This window comes from Pseudopipra pipra, chromosome 5, assembly GCF_036250125.1.
Source record: "Pseudopipra pipra isolate bDixPip1 chromosome 5, bDixPip1.hap1, whole genome shotgun sequence".
NCBI classification, from domain to species: Eukaryota; Metazoa; Chordata; class Aves; order Passeriformes; family Pipridae; genus Pseudopipra; species Pseudopipra pipra.
In genome coordinates this window covers 15,408,947-15,429,845 of record NC_087553.1, presented here as the reverse complement: position 1 = coordinate 15,429,845, position 20,899 = coordinate 15,408,947, and the positions used below count along the sequence as shown (strand labels likewise).

Here is a 20,899-nt window from a genome sequence, read left to right as displayed (position 1 = left end):
TTACCCATTTAAATGCCATTCCATTATTTTGCCGTGTTTATTGGCCTCTTTTCTTTTGCCTGAGTTTATTTAAAGCTGCATGCTATGTATTCCATCTTCAGGGGAAATCTGCTCTGTGGTCCCATTTGCTTCAGTACCAAGAGAGAGAAGAGAAGCAGGAGCACAGTGCAGAGTCACCAGGTGAGTACTTGGCAACTGACTCCATGAAGGGTCCATCACAGTGAATGAACTTGGGCATGGGAGGATCAGTGCAACCACATGAAATCCATGCAGGATTTCTGGTGTATTTCTTTGCTAATATCACATTTACATTTTGAGACTTTTCATCATCATTGTGAGGATGTCTTGATGTCTGGACTAAATAGATTGAAATTGTTGGAGGCAAAGGAACATAGTTACTGTCCTTGTCTGGAAAATCATTTGATGTATGTTCACTAGCTTCATTTCCTTTTAATCAGCATTGAGTGAGGTGTGAGAAGCAGTGCTTCCACAAGAGATGATTTCTGTAGAAGCTGAAAGTGTGGAAGTGGGGGTAAGACAGCTGACATTTTTCTTTCAGTGAGCATAATCTGTCTCTCAGATCCCAATGTGAATAACTCCATATTCACTAAATCTTTATACTGGTGGATAGTACAGTTCAGAAACTGTGTAATTGATCTCTGTACATCAGCCTAGGTGCTCAGTTTTAAGCTTTGGCTTGGCCCTTTACAATCACTAAATTACTTCTGTGCTGTGAGAGAGATTGGTTTTCTGATGACCTGGAGATCTCTCTGCCCAATGGCTGGGGTATTGTAGTCAAAATCTCTGAACTTTAGTTGGTCATCTTCCAAGGACTCTCCAATCCAAATCCTGCTGATGGGAACTTGTATGATCAGTCCTCGAAGATGCATTTATGGAAAAACTAGTCTCTCTCATGAAAAGACGTTTTAATAAGCTTCAGTGAGTAATGCACTAAAAAATCTGGCTGGCAGGCACAAATTCCTGAGAGCAAAATGTGTCACCAAAAAGCAGTTTGATCAGAGTAGCAGAGCACAGAAATGCGTGGCATTCTTAGCATTGAATATGTTACTGTAGCTTAATTTTATCGAGTTCTTCTCAGTTGTGAGCTTTTCCTAGAAATATCTCTTACTAATAAAACTCATCAGATTTATGTTAATGTATTTCACATACAAAAAAGGAAGCTAAATCTCTGAATTCAGTGCTGGATTAAGGAAGGAATAGGTAATGTATTCAGCATTTTTCATTTTGTCTACTTCTAAGTTTCCAGGATGGAGTTAGTGATAATGCACAGAAACTCTGCAGTTACCAGCCACTTATGATTGTTTTCAGCTGTATGTGAAACAAATGCTTTGCAGACTATTCCTGTAGTGTTGCATTAACTTCGTGTGTTTTCTCCATTGTAGTTGCTGTTGGAACAGAAAGACGAAAGTCTGACACAGGAATTACTCTGCCTACATTGAGGGTTTCCCTGATACAAGATATGAGGTACACAATTTGGTTCCTAAAGCACTGATTGTGGTTTTAATTGTGTAGCATAAGGTAAAGATCCACACTGGCTTTGGGTCTACAAAGGCTAAGGAGAATTAAACCTTCTCTTCAGCCCACATTCAAATCTATGACATGTTGCCTTTCTGTTTTGAAAAACCTTTTTTGCATGTTCACTTGATCTATTTTATATAAAAGACAGTAAAAGCCACACACATTTTACTTGGATTTTAGTTTTTCCTGGGTGGGTTTCTTCCAGCAGTAGAGCCAACTTCTACAACTAACAGCAGATATGTTGAGTTCCTTGGTTCTTTGAGTTTGTTTCTTTTTGTTTATGTCAAAATACTGACTGAGCAAGTACAGTTGATAAATAGAGCAAAGGGACATAAAAACTTGCTCGCAGTGCCTGAGCAATGTTCTTTCTTCTCAGCTAGCATTTTATGGCAAATAGTAGTAAATGAACAAATTTAGAAATGTATTCAAATTTAGGATTTGGGTGAGTTTAAAGCTAGGATGTGAAGTTAGGGCAGGTGCTCTGCAGGAGACCACAGCCTGGCTGTGGAGACCTATTCAAGCAATGTTGGTTTGGAACCAGAAGGGTTAGAGGGTAAGAAGAGGTAGAGGCTGGTGTGACAGCACCAGACAGAAGTTCTTCAGGGCATCTTCTTGATCAAGCCACTGCCAGGTCAGGCTACTTTTTTGACACTTGTTTCACTGGGGTTAAGGATTGCAGTGGGCTAAATGTGCCATGAAAAGAGAGGAGGACTAACACAATAATGCACATCTGTAAAGAGCTGCTAACAATTGCTGACAATTTAATGTGTGAGACAATATGACTACTTCTTCTTGTAATACCATGTCCTCCTTCCACATAAAAATATGGTAAAAAATCTTATGGCAAAAATAAAATTAATTGTAGTAAGTTCACAAAACCGCGATTACAGTGATGTGATTTTTACTATGTGTATTGATATGGACATATTTTTTTTTCTGATGTGAGATCACACAGATTAGTCAGACTTTTCTGAAAGAAAATCACTGTACTTCCCACCTGCAGTGTCCAACCTTTTTGTTTGATGCTACATAGTGTGAGTCTTGTGCTCTGATTTTGAAGAATATGACATGTCACATAAGGCTAAAACAACATGCAAAAGTGGGAGAGGGAATATATACAGTGTAATTAGGAGTATGGTGCCAAGAGGTCATTTTGAACATGTGTCTGTCATTTTAGCATCCCTCTCATGGGATGTGGCAGCTATCTGCTTAATTCAGTCCTGCAAGGCTGACAGGCATGCAGAGGGTCAGTCTGAGGAAAGGATGAAGGAGGATCTGGAGCGGAAACTCACGTGCTGGGAGGGGATTGCTGGCAGAGGAGGCTGTGTGTGCTCACTGCTGCATGCGGGGGTTCTGTCTTCCACGTACTTCCACTGGAGTAATGAAAGCCTAGCACAGATCTGAGCTCTCTTGTTTGAATCACAAAATTCTTTCTGCTGCTCTTCAGAGAAAAAGTACAGAAGCAGAACGTTACCTTCTGTAATATCTTGGGTATTCGTGATTGTGCACAAACATGTCTGGTCATGGAAAATGCTGGGCAGATGGTGAGTTGAATTTGTCATCTGTAATCTCGTGGCATACTTTCTCCTGCTTGGAGGGAATGCCACTTAATATTTGTTTGCACACACAGATTCAGAATGAAGTTAGAAGGATGGGTAATTGTTAAATTGGTGGGGTTGCGGTGCTAACTGAACTAATGGCTAGAGGATTAAGCATTGCCTTAAGCATGGCTTGTTTTTGATGGCTCATGCAAGGTTATATAAACAACTTAAAAAGCAGGGCTGAGTCACAGTCATGCTCTGAGTGTGCCATGAGCCTGTGCTACAGGTAAAGTGGTGTGTCCTCTGCCTCCCCTGCAAAGCCAGGCATCTTAGATGTGGTAAGGAAGATGCTCAAGGTGTTTATTTTGGCTTTGTGCATGGAGTCTTGGCACAAGCATGTTTGGGGGTATGCCCTTCAGCTTCTCCCCTGGCGAGGATCTGCAGCATCTCTCCCACCCCTCTTCTAGCTCCCCGTCAGATTCCTGCTGCAACCTGCTTCCAGCATGGCCACAGCCTTCGGGCACATTGCTGCATGTCCAACCCAACCAGTCAACACCAAGGCAACTCCCCAAAACCTTTGGTCCAGCTGGCTTCAGGTTTCTGATCCTTTCCCTTTGGACACGTTCTTCCTTGCTATCAGCGCTTGGTTTCATGCCCGTGTTGTGCCTCCCCTCCTGCAGGGAACTTGCAAGTGGAGAATGTGAGCTGGGAGCTGGGCCCACAGCAGTGATACTTAATCTGCTGTGGTCAAAAAGAAGGCTTAGTCAAGACCTGCTGCCTACCTGGGATGAGCTAGTGTGGCTTGTTCCTGATGGTGCTGGGATGGGGAGCGTGCACACCATCCTCAGGGGCATGGCAGCACTGAGCAGTTGTAACCTTTTCTGTCAGCACAGCTGTTTACAGAGGGGATGTCCTCCCATACCCCAGGCTTACATTTGATGGGGTAAATAGATTTTTTGTTATTACTAATGGGATTAAAAGCAAGTCCCAGCCAAGGGAGTTGCATTGAAATGGCTGTTCAGTGCTCTGACAAGAAGAGTTTGCTGCGCAGTGTTGAGCACACAGTACTTATGCTGAGGTCACTGATAAAAATAGAGCTGTTCTGACTCCCACAGCTGAGAGTGAATTAAATTTGGGTTCCTGAATGCCCTGTTCTGTTATACTCTGCTTTTGCTGACACCAAGACTGATTACTAGATCTTTTTAATGTCTCTGGCAAGCTGTATGGTTGCAAATCCTTATTTTTCCCAAATGCAGAATTAATGCTAATCTAGTCTGAGCCAGAAGCAGGTAATGAAGAGGCACAGAGCATGCATGGAATAAGGTTGAGTCCATCTGTACTTGAATCTTCTCACAGTGAAATAACATATTCCGCTCGGTGTTTCATATTAGATGTAATTCAAGCCGAGCACTCTGGGGGAAGGGGAGGGAGGGAGATGATAGTCTGTGCTTTGATCTTCCCATCTCAAAAGACTTGAAACGTCTGAGAAGAGTGTCTCAACACGATGTAGTTGAGTGTAATATGCATCCAGTTTCTAAAGGACTCCGGATCACATGTCCAGCTGTCTGGGTTGGAAGGTCTAACATTGGCTGCCACATCCTGAGCCAGGGATTTCCAGTGCCAGGAGCAAGGCTCTGAGCAGCAATTCAGATGGTAGGCATCACTGCTGACAAAGGGAGGCTGCTGAGATTGGTTATAAAGGGCTAGGACATGTGTGTGAGTGTAATGTGCCCTCCTGCGTTTGTTTTACAGCTCAGCAAGAATTAGAACTTATCTGGTCCATCAGAAAACCATCTGTGTGTGTTAGTAAACAGGAGGAAGTTTCTTAAAAAAAAAAAAGGCTTGGGTTTTTTGTTTGTTTGGTTTTTTAGAGCTTTTAAGCAACCTTGGTTTTGCCACTGGCAAGCTACCATCACTCTTATTGATGGTGCTTCAGATATGTACGTACAGCACTGAGCCGTGTGATACAGACACCTCAGTGTGGATTGTGAAGGCAGACCTGTATTTTGAGAGTTGGGGCAGCCTGACAGAGAGCAGTGCACCTGGACTGTGTCCAGTATCCACTTCATTTGTGCAGAGTGAACTTGTATTTCCGGACAGCACCAAGTTGTATTTGCAAATCTGCCCTAGAGGTCCTGGGCCTGTCGCGTTAGAGGCTCTGTAAACAAGAGAGTACTTTTGTCAAATAATGCAGGATCTAAATATAACATAAAGCACACGCTTGGGTGTAACAGATGGGGGAAAGCACGAGACAGTGAGACTATAGTAGTCAATGTAAAAAGCATCAGCCACAGCATGACTTTGTTGGATTTCCTTTGGAGTAAATGTTGCCTAGCACTCAGCAACGCGTGGAGGGCTGTCAAGGAAGATGCAGGAGTTGGACAGGAAATCGCAGCAGAGATCTGTTCAGACTTCAGCTGATGGTAGTTGGAGCCTGCCACAGAGATTTGGAGGGCTGAATCACCTGTGCACTTAACATGCAAACTGCATGAAAATGAAGAAATTGCAGCCTTTATTCTCTCCAGCTGGAAACTGTTATTCATTTTTCTTATTGTTTGTTTAACTACGTGGGGGTTTTTGGAAGCAGCTTGGCCTTGCCATGGCTGCTCTCTTCCTCTTCTAAAACTCCCTGTGCTCTAAAACTAGAGTTTTCTGGCATTCTCCAAACCGAAATGTGGGAAGTTTAAAAAAAAAAAGAAAAACAAAACCATAGAAGAAAGCCCCTGTGGAACAGTTCTGCTTTCCTACAGATGAAGCATGTGGAAGGCTGTTCAAATTATCACTTACACAAGGGCCTCTTATATCTCTGAAAATGTGATTCTGCTTGAGGCTTCCTGTTGCTGTTTTTGCCCCAACAGTCCTTCTTTTCTTAGATTTCCCACTGCTGCTGCCTCAAGGGGTTTGTAAGAGCCTTCAAAGTAGACTGTCGTTTGGAGAAATTCTCAAGATACATGTTTGTCCTCTGCCCTCCCAGATGCACCCTTTTGATTCAGCAGCCTGAGGGGGCAAGTGTGATATAACTGGGTGTCACAAGGTGGCTGCTTTTTTTAGGTGTTAGCAGTGTCCATGAGGGCATCTACTTCCAGCAATGCAGGGATGAGCAGATTTACCCCTACTTACCTTGGCCAAGCAAACACAGAGCAGCTGATTTGGGCTGTAGTGCATCAGGAAAAGTTGCCCCATGTTCTCATGCCAGTCTGGGGCTGCCAGGGATCTCAGTGCCACAATGAGGGGTTCCGGGGAGTCCTGCTGGGGGTCTCTGTAGAACTGATGTCAGAAGATATCTTCCAGTTCAGCTGCAGCATCACACTGGATGTTGCCATTTGTAGAATTTTTATGATTCATCTATTTATTTTCTTTCCCACACATTTCAGGCATGTTCAGAACATGAGTGAGATAAAGACTGATGTGGGGCGAGCCAGAGCCTGGATAAGGCTTTCTCTGGAGAAGAAGCTTTTATCTCAGCACCTGAAGCAACTGCTTTCCAACCAGGCACTTGCAAAGTAAGCTGGCTCCTTTTCTCAGTGCTTCGCTTTCATGTCTGCCTCAGTGATGTCTCAAGGTGCTGCTGCTTGTGGCACAGCCACACACCCTGTTTGGGTACTGTGGTTTCCAGCTAGAAGTGATTGAAGGGCAGAGGGTAGCTGGGGGAGGAGGTCCTGCCCACCCAGCAGGGCAGAACTCTGCACGTCTGCATGGAAAACGCATCACAGTTTTCAGGAAGGAGGCATTAGGTCGTGGTCAGATCAGTGCTTTGATCCAAGCCACATCACAGCCCCTACACTCATTGTGTCTTGTGCAAATGAAGCAGCAGGGACAGGAATGCCCCATCTCACAGCAGCCCTGCCTTAGGCTGACTCCAGCCAAGCACAGGCCCCCATCCTGACTGCCCATGAGCTGGGTCAGAGGCCAGCCCTCCGAGCCTGCTCTCCCAGCTTTGCCTCCTTTTGCAAGCACAGGCACTTAGGGGTCGCCTGTGTAGATGTCCCGTGACTTCATTTTCTCAAAACAGTGCATTTAGTAAAAAACCCCCAAACCTTAGGAAAAGAAAACATCCTAGCTGTCGAAGGTACTTCTGGCTCTGTCATGTGTTGCATTAATGATTTATGCCAAAAGCTACCAAATACTCTCCTAGCGAGAAGAAAGAGGAGTAACTAGAGGCAGTCACCTCTTGGGAGTTCAACTAAAGGCATGGTGGCAGACCTGTCTTTTCCTGAAGTTGCATCTACATCTGCCTACCTCAGCAATTCTTCAGGAGTCTGTTCCCTTCAGACTACAGCCTTGTCACAAGCTCTGTGCTGTCTCAGAGCGGGGCCAGTTTAATTCCTGGTGTGCCTTTGCACTGCTTAGGGCAATTGGTGATGTACACTTGGGTCCCTGAACTGAGAGAGTGGTGGGAGGATCCCATCTGCTGCTTGGTGCCTTCAGCTTAGTTTTCTCTGTCACAGTATGGAGAAGATTAGACAAGATCATTCCAGAGTGGGGAGGTATGGGGAAGAAATGAGGTTGCTGTTAGGTTGGTCCAGGTCTGCTGCTGTGAGTAGTGTTGGTTCATATCTGTGCCTTGCAGCAAACCCAAAACTGATATGAACTCTGTGGCCTTACTGTGGGAGCATGGAGCCAAGAGTGGTCTGTAACACAGATGTGTAGCAGACTTACACACCCTCCATGGGTTTCTAGCAGCTTGTGTTGGTGAGGAGTCATACCTGCCATTAAGATCCACTCTTCATTTGATATTCTGAGATTCAGACACCTTTTAAGATACGTGGTGCTTTTTTCAACAACAGCAACAAAAATATGCAATGTCTTTGTTTCTACCAGGAAGCTTTACAAGCGTTACGCTTTCCTGCGCTGCGAGGAAGAACGGGAACAGTTTCTCTATCACCTGCTCTCGCTCAACGCTGTGGATTATTTCTGCTTCACAAGCGTCTTCACCACAATCAGTGAGTTGGAGAATCAATTTTTTTCCCCCTGAATAAAAAGTAGTTGCTGTCATGATTTGTAAGAGACGGTGTTGCTGGTGCATGAGTAGCTGAGCCCTTATCTGGAAACCTCGGTTGTTGCTGTGAGGCTGCTGGGTGTTGCTCTGGGAAACCAGCTGGAGGGGAAACGTTGTATGGAAGTGCTCTGGATAAGAGCATTGCACAAAGGAGAGTAATCAGCAGAGTGCAGCTCTCTGTATAGTTTCTTTCATCTTCCCTCCCAGACAAGTCCTCTACATCCTAATGCTTCTTTCTGGTCTTCCATTAAGTGTGCACCATAACAGCCTGCTCTCCTCAGACTGAGAAGGAGATGGAAGATTGGAGGATGAAATACATGGGACTTTGTGCTCCACTGTATATTTTCAATCTCTTTTTGTCTCTCCTTAAATGCCAGAAAGATTCCCTCTCTCATCCTCAGAGCAGAGGTTGGACTGATATCTGGAAAAGAATCTTTTGTCTTTCCAACCCTGGTCAATGTGGAAAAGGCAAGGTCCCATGAGATGACCTAATTATTTGGATTCACCTGGGCAGTTCTTAGTCTTCATTTCCCTGCCTGTTCAGAGTGAAGTGAAGCAAGCTTTACGTGGCTGTCAAAGCAGGCACTCATTCTACTTTTTCTCCTCTTAAAGCAAGAAATCTCCACAGAACTAACACAGTGCAAAGAGATTTATTCATCCTTGATTACCTTATTTCTGCGGGGCATCCAGCTTGACAGCTCTTCCCTGTAGGACAAGTGCTTGGAATTTGAGAGTATTTTTTGAGTGCAGTATCACTGGATGGCACACAAAAGTAAAAAAGGTTGGCTTAGCTTCCCCAGTCAAAAAGGCAGCTTGTGAAACATAAGGAGAGAGAGAATCTTGCAGTGCTAGAGGTGCAGTATCGGGAGTCAAATCCAAATTGGGGTGGGTGGCAGTCCTTGTCTTAAGCATGTATAGGTGGTACAGATTTAAAAGCAAAAGAATAAGAATAATAAACGAGGGGGTATCCACAGAGACACATCATACGTGAGACTTTGGCCATGCCAGCGTTTCTTACTGCAGCCTTTCAGTACTTGAAGGGGGCCTGTAAGAAAGAGAGGGACGAACATTTTATCATTTGTCTGTTGCAATAGGACAAGGGGTAATGGTTTTAAACTAAAGGAGGGTCAGTTTAGATTAGCTATAAGAAAGAAGCTGTTTACTTTGAGAGTGTGAAACCTTGGCACAGGTTGCCCAGAGCAGTTGTGGATGCCCTGTCTCTGGAAACATTCAGGATCAAGTTGGACAGGGCTCTGAACAACCTGATCTATCTGAAGATGTCCCTACTCACTGCAAAGGGGTTGGACTAAATGGCCTCTAAAGGTGCCTTCCAAACCAGACTGTTCAATGATTCTGACATTCGTTTCCCTCGTATCCTGCCGTGTACCCCCTCCTCCTCGGATCCTGCCGCAGGCGGGTTCGTCCCTTCCCTGAGCAGGCTGCGGAACTTTCCCTGCGCTGCCCCGGCTCTGCGGGTTCTGCCGCGGGGCTGCAGCACCACCGTGCGGCACCGCCGCCCCCTCTGAGCACGGGGAAGGAGGGGTTCTTGTTTGTTTGCTGAGACAGGGGACAAGAACTTCCCTTCAAGGGGAAGGCGTGCTTTGCTCCAGAAATCGCCTTTACTGTGAGAAGAAAAAAAAAAAAAAATCAAGACTAACGTACTTCCCCCCTCCCCTTCCCCGCCCTGTTCTCAGTGATCCCTTACAGGTCAGTGATAATTCCCATCAAAAAACTGAGCAATGCAATAACCACGTCAAACCCCTGGATATGTGTCTCAGGAGAACTAGGAGATACTGGGGTAATGCAAATTCCCAAAAATCACCTAGAAATGACGTTTGAGGTGAGTACATGCTCTTTACGTTTTACTTTTCAATTTGAAACGTGCTTTCAAATAAACATTAATTTGGTCAGGAGTTATTAAGAGCAGAGCATTTCAGATTCTGTCTCAGTTTTTAAGGTCACTGTACATTCAAATATGTACAAGAAAATAGTGCTGCCTGCCCCTCCTGTGTGAGATGAAGGTTTCCTATGAGCACATACCACTTTTAACCACAGGCTTCACTGCCATCCCTGTCCCAGCCCAGGACTCCTCACCTAGCCAGTCTGTTTCCACATCTCATTCCCTTCCATGCCTCCTTGCCTGTTTTTCCCTTTCACTCCTCATTTCCTACTCCTCATCTGCCTTCCAAGTTTCTTTTCCCTTCCCTTCTTTCTACTTACCACCACCCAAGTCCCTTTCTACATCTGGGCAGTTCCAGATTTCTTCTCCTGCTCCAGCTCCTTGTCCAGCGTTACTGCTTTCCTTCCAACCAGCCAGTCTAACCCCTGAGCTCTTCAACACCCCAGCCTCTGGTGCTGGCCCTTGGAAAACCCAAGAGCTGCCATCCCCACCGGGTTCTCTTCTCTGAGCTTGCTGGGGTTTTCTCTTTAGGTTTGATTTCCTGGCGTTCCCCTCTGCTTTCCTGCCCATCAGTTACAGGTTGGCTCCGTGCCACACCAAAGCAGCTGCTAGCGGGAATTGCAGGGAGAGCCCCATAAAGCTCCTGCAGCTCCCTCCGGGCTGTACCATGTCCATTAAGGAGTGATTCTGTAGGAAAATCTGCTGCTAAAATTAAGGCTGTATCCATTGAGCATATGCAGACTGACCTTCAGCAACAATAGCAAAAAAAAGGCTGTTGCCAAATATAGGTAGATTTTGACATAGGGAGGATATTTTTGTGATAAATGCCTGCTTCTCATTCAGATAGTACTATTTTGCAGAAAAGATCTCCAGGCTTCTAACAAGCAAAATGACGTATTTCTAAGGACCATATTAATGCTATTCTGGATTATTCTTTTGGCTGAAACTTTCCTAAAATATCAATTTGGGTAGCCATCCACTATGGAAAATGTCAGCCCAAGCTGCTTGTTTGGCAGTATTAGAAGCAATGAAAACCAAGGTCTTGCAAGGGAAGTGTTCAGGTGACGTTAACAGATGTTGCTGCCAGCCCCACCTACAGTCACATAGAGCACTGGAATTCACAGCCCCTTGTTTTCCTTTTTCTGTGACTTTATGGTGCTAAGTCTCATGTAGGTGATTTTTGTTTGGCCCCAAATAAACATATCAATCTCTGAAAATAATAAAGGATCTAGGGACTGCTTCGTAGTATAGAGTGAGTTGACTGAAGGTCAGTATGCTCTAAATGCATTTTTGAAAAGCTGTTTTTATTGAAGGTCTATTTCTTCTACAAAAGCACATCTTTTTATCATCTCAGCTCAGAAATTTGTAATTAATACTTCTCAGAAATATTGAGTGCTCACAACAAAGAATATAATCTCTTCACAAGCTTTTAGTAGTTTTATTTCTTTGCTCCTGTCTTAAAATAATTATGGAGTTTTTCAAGATGCTCTGCATGTTTGGCTGAAAATGCTTGCTCTATAAATCAAAGGAAACTGAATAAAGGCATACATTTGAGACCATATGTGTGCGTGTAGTGGGGGGGTGTGTTGTCTGTTGTTTTTTAAATTAAATAAAAACTGTTACTCCTTTCAGTGCCAGAACTTAGGGAAGCTGACAACCGTTCAGATTGGCCATGACAACTCAGGGCTGCTGGCCAAGTGGCTGGTTGATTGTGTCATGGTCAGGAATGAAATAACAGGACACACGTACAAGTAAGCAACAAGTCTTAATTTTCTTTGTCTGAAATTCTTCTGTGCTGAATTTAAAGAAATCAAGAAGGCATTCACCTTCTCCTTAGTTGGTGGAACACTGTGTGGGCTGATTGGGGTCCCCGATAGGGTTGGGTTGGTCTCCCCCACCCCCGGTTCTCTCATTTCAGAAGGCCTAGTTGAAGTTAGATAATCTGATAAATGAGAGTTGAATGTAGGATTTTCTTTGCATCTTTCTGAGACAGGACAGACAGTATAGATACTTTTGAAGTGATTCATATGTTTTTGTCTAATAATTAAATCTCTTGTTTTAAAGTAGTGTGGTAATATTGTGCACAAATTAACTCTTTAAACCCCAAGAGCTGAAATCAGAGTTGGCAAATCTTTGGTTTCTTTTTCTTTTAAGAAACTCTGATTACAAGAAAATAAAAGGTTTTGATGATTTCTTAATCTTCTATTGAATACATACCTGTGTCAAAAAAATCTCCTAACTCATCGTTGGTTTTACAAAACATCCGGCTAAGCAGACTTAATTCTATTAAATGTGAACTCGGAAAACTAGAATGCAGAGAGGTGAGCTCCAGAGCTCAGAGTTGGCCACTGCATACAGGGAAAAGTAGGAGAAAATGGGGTACAGGGGCTGGGGGTATGGACATGTGCATGGATTTCATTAGGACTGTGTATGGACTCAAAGAGTACAGCAGTAAAATGTGAGGTGAGTATAAGGAGATGTCACAGCTTCATCTGGGTGGGAACTCTCTGTGGGGATTTAGTTGCAAATCATCACAATGTTTTTAAAGGCTGAATATCAGTTTCAGTTGTAAGTGAAAAAGGCAGAAAGCAAGATGTGGACTGTGAAATACGTGTATAACCCAAGCTTTGCGTATTTCCTTTCCTAAGGATGATCAGTTGTGGTGCAGGGGATGCTGCCTGCAGGGTTCTGGTCTGAGAAGTTTCAGGGTACTGAGTACTCCCTGCCTGTTCTCAGTGTTTTTTGGATGCTAGCTGTCCCTCTAGCTTTGAGATCAAGCTGCACTACCTACGTGTCTGAGCTGTGCTTGTCCCGGATGTGTGGCAGGTTTCCCTGTGGGCGATGGCTGGGAAAAGGTGTCGACGATGGCAGTTTGGAACGGATACTCATTGGAGAGCTGGTGTCCTCCACGTCTGACGAAGAGCTGGGAAAGCAGTGCCGGACCCCACCCCAGCAGAAATCTCCTACTGTGGCTCGGCGACTGAGCATCACTTCCCTCACAGGGAGGAACACCAGTAAGTCCTTTCCTTTCTCCCCAGGGCCCTAGAGAAGGGGGCAGCAACTGCTGAGAAGAAAAATCTCCTGTGAACAGGAGAGGTCGTCCTGAAGCAAGGCTTGGTGCAGAGCAACAGCTGCAAGCTGATGACTTTTTCCTGCCCCAGTTTGTGTTTGCTCTGTGACACACACGTTGCCTCTTTCAGTGTCTCCATTTGACAATTGAGGGATAATAATCTCTTTCTTTGGAGCATGGAGATGTGAGATGAGGCAGGAGGAGGCAGCAGAATTTGCAGTAGCTGATGCTGCTCAGCTTCCCAGCTCACTTTGCAGTCAGTGCAAGTTCTCTCTGAAGGGCAGTTCAGAGCTTGATGTGGATGGTGTGAACTGCCTTCCAGAGGAGCATATCTCCAGGGGGACTTTGGAGGACATCAACTTCACATCCCTAAAATTAACTTTTATGAGTAACTGCACCTGGCTACAACAGGACATGGGACTGTAAAGGTCATGCAAGGCTTTCTCTGCTAAAGCATAGTGTAGATCCTGGTCATACATCTGTCTAGCTCCTGTAAAACTAGAGGACATGACTGCTGAAATGCCAAGCTGGGAAAGATTAGTGCCCAAGAGTAATGCAGCATTTAAAAAACACCACTTCAGCTAGTATACTCTCCATCATTTCACAGAGCCTAATGCAGGACAGATCCAAGAGGGAATCGGGGAAGCTGTGAACAATATCGTGAAACACTTTCACAAGCCAGAGAAAGAGGTAATTCCTGCTTTTCATTACTTACCTGCATATTTTCATAAACAGAAATGGAACTGAAGTACCAGTAGATGTACTACTTTTAGATTTGAAGTTTCTGGCATGCAAACAAGGCAAGTTGTATTTACCAACTCTCCCTTTCCCACAGAGGGGGAGCCTTACCATTCTCTTGTGTGGAGAAAATGGTCTGGTTGCAGCACTGGAGCAGGTCTTCCACCATGGATTCAAATCAGCTCGCATTTTTCATAAGAACGTCTTCATCTGGGATTTCATAGGTAAGCTGCTAGGTGATTTGGAGGCAGAAGGGAAAGAAAGATTAGAGCAAAATGACTACTCACACACACAGACCTCAGATTCTCATCAGCTAGGGTGCCATTTCTCCTGCCAAGCACCTGCTCCAGGTTGCTTAAAGTCAATAAGAAACCAGATGGAAGATGAGAAATACTAAACTCTGTGTAAGGAAAGAGTGTGAGCCTGTGCAGAAATTTAAGAATACTTCAGATTCTTGTAATTTATTTGTAGATGAATGTTCAAACAGCTGCTTTTCTACCCAGAAAGAAAGTAGGCTGGAGGTCAGGGTAGAGCAGGAATTGATGTTAGGAGGAGAGGTGGGAAAGGGCAGGGAATTAAAGGTTTAGATTTCTAGTTGCTCTTGAGAACTCTCCTAATCCCTGTGCTGGCCTTCTGGTGATGTGTACTGGTTTAAGAGTTAACCAGCAGGGGAAATGAACTCAACTCAAAGGAGAGATTATAAGTCAGAATAACAATTTATTAAAATAATACAGTAAGTACAATCATACAAACAAACAATTGGTCTTAACCCACAAAACCCAAATGTATAACCCAGTACCCTGGGGCATGAACAAAGTGGTGTTCCTTGGGCCCCGCTTGAGTCCAAAGTAAAGGGAGAGGGGAAGAACCTCAGGGCGGGGAGTTCCACAAAGGGTGTGAGGACAAGAGCATCCTCCTGTCTCACAGGCCTCTTAACACCTAGTTTATAGCCTGAGGAGTCAGGCTCTATGGGCAGAGGGTGCGAATAGTCTATTGACAACAATTTCTGGGAAATGGCATGGAAGGCTATAGAATACACAGTTTTGGGTTACACCCATACCATGATGAACTGGTCTCAGCTGTCCTAACTAGGACATGATGCTTAACCTGTAGGCCTATGTTGCAGTAATTTAAGATGTACTTACCCCTTTAAAACGGGCTCACAGGCTGAGATACCTAGCCTGAGGTTCAGTGCTTACTCAGAAAAAGTGAAAAATCAAAGCTGATGGTATCACTTACAGTGAAACCCTAGATAGGTGCTCTGGAGCAGCTCTTTGATGTTACCTGGCTGTATTAGACATCAGCCAGTCTGACCACTGCTGTGTCATTGCAGAGGTGGACGTGAGTGACCACCTACCTGTGGTCTTCAGAGCGAGAAATCCATATATAAACTGTTCAAGAGCTCTCAGCAGGTTGTTCTTTTAAGGCCTCCCTCATGTAATCCTGTGTCATAATGAAGTACTTCTGCTCACCGAGTTCTGATTTTCTCCCTTCCACAGAGAAAGCTGTTGCTTATTTTGAAACCAGTGATCAGATTGGAGACAATGAGGAGGCCCTTTTGCTTCAGAGATCTTCATGCAAAACCTTCTGTCATTACGTGAATGCCATCAATACAGCTCCAAGGAACATTGGAAAGGATGGCAAATTCCAAATCCTGGTTTGCCTGGGGACAAGGTACCTGACTGCTCTGCATTATATGTGTCCTCTTGCATTAGACTAGAATATTTTTGCACTGATGTTATTACCTTTAGTTTTCCATTTTAAGGCATGCCTATTTTAGGCAGCTCTAATACTGTGAGAATTGAATCAAAGAAGCAGTGTCTAAACTGCTAAAAATGTTTTGAGCTTTTTTATAACTGTTAACTTGACAGTCATATGTATGAAATCTACCTTGAAACGCTGTTTTTGATGAAGTACTGATTTTGGGAATGCAGAGTTCCTTTTCAGGAGCTGGTGAATTTCTAAATCCTCATTGAATTGCCTATGAAAACGAGTTGTCTGTTATAATTTTGACAGAACTATTCTAGATGAACCTTTCTTTCCTAATAGGATGTTTTCTGTCTTGCACTCGGAAGGGGGGGTTAGTTGTATTTTGGAGGGTGGAAGTTGATATGTCTAGAAATAGGTGCCATTTTTGTCTTGTCTGCCTGGATACTTGGAAAGCCAGTTGGAAAACAGTCTGTTGGGTTTCATCTGAGTTTTACTTTCCCTGTTCCTGATCTGAAGATGTTGCTGAATTCTTACAAGTGTCCGGTTCTGCTGATACCTTTCCATTTTCATTTCTGCAGTATGTAGTATTTTACTAACAAAATCAGGAGTTGTAATTACACAGGAAACATTTATGTGCAAACAGCACGCCACTCACAAAGAGGGACTGCGTGTTTTGGGTTGTGTTCTTGGAGAAGAATTTCAGTTTGAGATCCGTTGTGCTCGATGCTGAAACATTTCCTTTCATCCCCTTTTCAGGGACCACTTGCTCTCTCAGTGGATCCCATTACTGGCAGAGTGCCCGCCCATTACAAGGATGTATGAGGAGAATGCTCTCCTACGGGACCGCATGACTGTCAACTCCCTTATCCGAGTGCTACAGACATTGCAAGATTTCAACATCATCCTAGAAGGATCACTCATCAAAGGAGTGGATGTTTAGCATGGCTTTGCTGAGAACTTCATTATTCCTTTCCCAAGCAAGCAAACCACAGTTGGAGACCTGTCAGGACTTGAACACGATGGTAGTGCACCACTGTAGGGCAGAGCTGCCGGTTGAAGCGGAATTGGGAAGCCCGGTTTGTGCCCGATGGGGACTGTCCTATAAAGCTGCAGAAAGCTAAGATGCAGTATTGTAGTTTATTTGAAACAGAAATTTAGTACAAAAATAGAGTATTTTCATGTGTTTAGATGTGTGTAAATATGCTATCTTCTTTAAGAAATTATATTACTCTAAGAAATTTTTCTTAGACTGAATGTTCTTGTTCTGACTATGAGTAGGTTAAACCCAGGGGAAGGACTTGGGGGAGGGAAGGACCAAGGTGGGAAGGGATGCCGCTACTTGCTTGCAAGGAAGAAGCCAATCAGTGTGTAAATACAGCGCAAACTCAGCAGGGCTTTTTTCAGGTATTGCAAATTAATACAGCAAATATCCTTATGTAGCCATTGTGAATTGTGTCACTCTTGGAAGTGTTGTAAGCATACATAGGGTTTACCCTACTGTACATGGTCTCTCTTAGTTTTTAGTTTGTTTGAAGACTCACCTTTCCATGCGTGGAAGTTGTGAGCCATCCATTTTTTTTTCCTGTAAGTTCTTTTGTGTCACTTCTGTTGATCTCCAAAAGGGGAAACGTGTTGAAATGCTTAAAAACTGAAGAGGAGGACTGCTGTCAGCCTCAGAACCTGAGGCACCATGAGACACCTGTTTAAGCAGTGCTGCTGCAGCCTGAGATGGGGAATGATGGCTTGCTTGATTTGCTCAGTGTGTCCCTTCTCTGTCTGCACATCCTGATGATTCCTCCTCACCATCGGCCAGTTTATGTTGTGGATGACCTTTTTCTTTTTTTCCCACATTGAGGAATTTGGTTTATACCAAATTCTTGCTGTACTTGAGAAGAATCATTGCTGTAGAACCACAAACACCGATGTTGCTGTGCTTCTGAACTCTATCAGCTGGCTTTGAAATGCTGACAGATTATAAGTCTTCCTTTATCCTGCAGAATCAGTGTTCCTAGGGGAGTACAGGATCTTTGATTACTTTTTTTTTTTTTAATTTAAATGATCCAGCTACAAAAAGAAAAGGATTTAAGTAAAAGGAGGAAAAAATGAATCTCACTTCGGTATTTTGAGGCTTCTCTCCTACACTTTTTCCAGTTAATGTGTTACTAATATGGAGCATATATATAGATGCAGCTCCTAATGAGGAACTGGAAGCAACTGAAATCCTGTATGCTACAAATTGAACAAGAGACTGTATAAAAATCATCTTGTGAATACCACGCAGCAAATACGGAGAGTATTTTCCGTTCTTGTGGATGGGAGTCGGAAGGATCTGAGGACACAGTTAGCTTCACCTGGTTTTAGGTTTTGGAGGTTAGTTTTAATATGGGTGTTTGCTTCCATTTGCTTATTCCCTATGATATTGGGCATTTTGTCAGTGGATTTCTTGAGAAAGACAGTCTCAGTGTCAGCTGTGGTTTGGGAAAGGCCCCTGACTGGTACTGTATGCTGCCTTGCACTGTGCTCTCAGTGGCATTAGAAAGGACTTGGGAATGGTGGACAGTAGCAGGTCTTGGCGTAGTGTGCACATTGTGGAGATAAGGAAAAGGAAAGAGGATGAGAATTAGGGTTTGCTTTCTCACCTACCTTTTGTCAAGCTTCTCTACTTTCCTGTGGTCCTCCTGCTGTCCAGTTCTTAAAACAGCACTCACTTTAGTGTCACAGTTTCACGTCATATTCCCAACCAGAAGAAAACTCTTCATGTGACTTTGTTTCATTGGAAAGGAGAGTTTTATGTTACAGAAGTTTTTTTTTTGTTTCTAAGAAAGAAGTAAAATAACACTGTCAAGGAGCCTTCAACTTTAATGAGGGTTCCAGCATTTCATAACCGTTTTTAACTCCTGGGCTTGTGCTTCCTTAAACTAAGTTTGTCCTAAACAGCACTGCCATGTCACTGCTGTGGGTGTGAGTAACTAACATAAAGTCTGTGAATGGTGTCATGAGTTAGACATCTCTCTTACATTTCCAGAAATGTGAAATTTGGGGTGTTAAGGTTTTCTGTGTGGCCAGGCAAGTCTGCTTAAAGTCAGCAGACGATGCATGACAAGCCTTCAGCAGCAGTTGACAATGCATTCCTAGTACTTAACTCTATCAATGAGTTATACATTTAGTACCAGAAACCATGTGGCAGCATTATTTGGTAATGACTGCTTAGGATGTTTTGATTTCTATTACAGCTCAGGCCTTTTATGTCTAATGACTGCTATACAGGATTTTTTCACGCCCAACCCAGTCTAAGTGACTTTCATTTTACTGAAATAACCACCTCTTTAGTCTTCGGATTTCTTCACATCATCATCTCCATTTACTAGCTGGATGCTTCCCAAAGTATACTGCTGCATACTTCTCCAAAGGCTATATATGACTTAAGCAGTCATAACATTCATCTGACATGACAAGGGTTAAGCACAAGCAGAATAAAGCAGAAATGTGGGCACTTCTAAAGGTCATTCATCGAAATGAATAATCCACACGAAGAGAAAAAGGCAATAACTACATGAAGTCTTTCTTAAGTTAGAAGAAGCGAAAACCTGAGAATTTTAAAAATTCAAATCAGGGCCTTTCCCCGTTTCAAACTACATTAAGAAACCTTTGAGCACTTAACACAACTTCACGTCAGCTTTTTCAGCAAGTGTTGACTCGTTTGGTTTTGTCAGGTTTCACATCATATTAATAATAATACAATAAAAATTATGTATGTCTCATGTTTCCTTGTAGGCAATAAACCACCCTAAGATATGTTGAAAAGGGCACAGCTGAGTGCCTCAGATTCCTAGAAGACTAGTTCTTTGACAACCTTGGGAGTACAGTTCTTCGTAGTGAATTTTTATTCCACCATGTATGATTAATTTTTTAGTGGACTACTTTTGTTTATTGGAAACTGTGAGGTTTTTTTCTGTAAGGTTTACAGAAATCATTCTACCCACGGTGAGAAACCCATTGGGATTCTTCTAAGCTAACACAGTTTTTTTACTTCAGTGTTAAAGCACCTTCTTTGGTTGAGAAAGGGAATCTTGGAAAAGACCAAAGCTCTCTGGTATCTGCTTTTTAAAAAAAAAAATAAAATACTCCTATCCAATGCCCGTCTGCAGATGTCTGAGTTTGCATAGTCCTGTTATACTAACACCCAGCATGGTAGCTTGAAGGAGTCAGAGAATCAAATGCCTCACTATGTACAAAATATGTATTTATAATTCTCTGAAATAAATGAAATCGTACTGTTTAGTGAAAAATCTGCTCATGTTTATTCCAAGTTGGTTTGTGTAATTAGATATCATTGTTCAAAAATGTGGTTTTTTAGGATAGTTGCGCAACAGCATATTTGAGAAAATTCCTTCTTTCAATCAAATGAAGGTGCGCATCTTAAGGGGAAATATTGTGTGTTACACTTGAAATGTACAAATGTGCCCTGTATAGCTTAAAATGATCCTTAAATGTCTCCATTAAGTATATTTTGTCTTTACATTACTACTAACTGAAATAAGAACTGGATTATTTTCAAGACGACGTCAGTAAAAGTATTGCTATATCAAGCACTTTAACATACATACCACAAACCGACATGGGGTTTTCAGGTTTTGAAGTACATTGAAATACAGCTTTTCATGCTATGTCCTTTACAAATAAAACTGTGAGAATAATGGTTGGTGTCACTTTCTCCTTGCAGAGGAACCAAGAGATTCGGGCCTCAAGCAGAAGAGCTGCTCTGAACCTGGAGGGCACGTTCCATTGAAGGAATGAGTCCAACAAAATGATTCAACTGATAGTGACTCCTGGTAGTGGGAACTTGCTGCAGCAAAGTAGGGGAGAAGGGAGTCTGAGGGCCTGCTTTCAAAACCTGTCCTTCTGCCTCCCCTGACACAAAGGGGAGGCAGAGACTGTGCTGAGCCTGAGCAGCTCTTAGGTCGAAAGCAGACTTAGGTGGAAAGCATGGCTGATAAAAGGGAAGAAATGGGATCCCAGTGAAGCTGAGTTCTAACCAGGGTGGTATTTGCCAGGCACCCTGGGTTCCTTTGCTCTTAGTATCTGGAATAGTGGGGAGAAGGAGGGTAGGATCCTGTTGGCAGCAAAATGGCAAGTGTGGGAAGCAAAAGTGTTGGAAGCAAAATGGGAACTGTAGCCAAGGATCTCTGTCCTCTCTTGATGTGAGCTGCTCTGATAATTTGAAATGTTGGAATGAAACTCGTGTCCTCCAGTCTGTCAGTGTGTTGTGTAAGAAGAAGGGTCGATGGACAAGAGAGAGATGGATGCCTGCAACAAAAAGGTAGTGAAATGCCCTGCTTTTCCAGGTTGGACTGGATTTTCAGAAATTTCTCCCATGTCCCTCACAGCTCTAGATCCGGTGG

General features: G+C 43.4%; 1 protein-coding gene across 4 annotated transcripts in view; it reads left to right on the top strand.

Annotated features, from left to right (window-relative positions):
* DENND5B (DENN domain containing 5B) overlaps window positions 1–20,194 on the top strand; it is a 114,293-nt gene extending 94,099 nt beyond the window's left edge. For all 4 annotated transcript variants that reach the window (XM_064654645.1, XM_064654647.1, XM_064654646.1 and 1 more), the window contains 11 exons: window positions 102–180; window positions 1,404–1,485; window positions 6,455–6,583; window positions 7,902–8,023; window positions 9,774–9,919; window positions 11,612–11,730; window positions 12,806–12,993; window positions 13,657–13,739; window positions 13,885–14,011; window positions 15,287–15,461; window positions 16,254–20,194. In XM_064654645.1, the coding sequence (XP_064510715.1) occupies window positions 102–180; window positions 1,404–1,485; window positions 6,455–6,583; window positions 7,902–8,023; window positions 9,774–9,919; window positions 11,612–11,730; window positions 12,806–12,993; window positions 13,657–13,739; window positions 13,885–14,011; window positions 15,287–15,461; window positions 16,254–16,437 (1,434 nt within the window). In that variant the 3' untranslated portion in view covers window positions 16,438–20,194. The remainder of the gene's footprint in view (window positions 1–101; window positions 181–1,403; window positions 1,486–6,454; window positions 6,584–7,901; window positions 8,024–9,773; window positions 9,920–11,611; window positions 11,731–12,805; window positions 12,994–13,656; window positions 13,740–13,884; window positions 14,012–15,286; window positions 15,462–16,253) is intronic.
* Window positions 20,195–20,899: the final 705 nt, after the last annotated feature.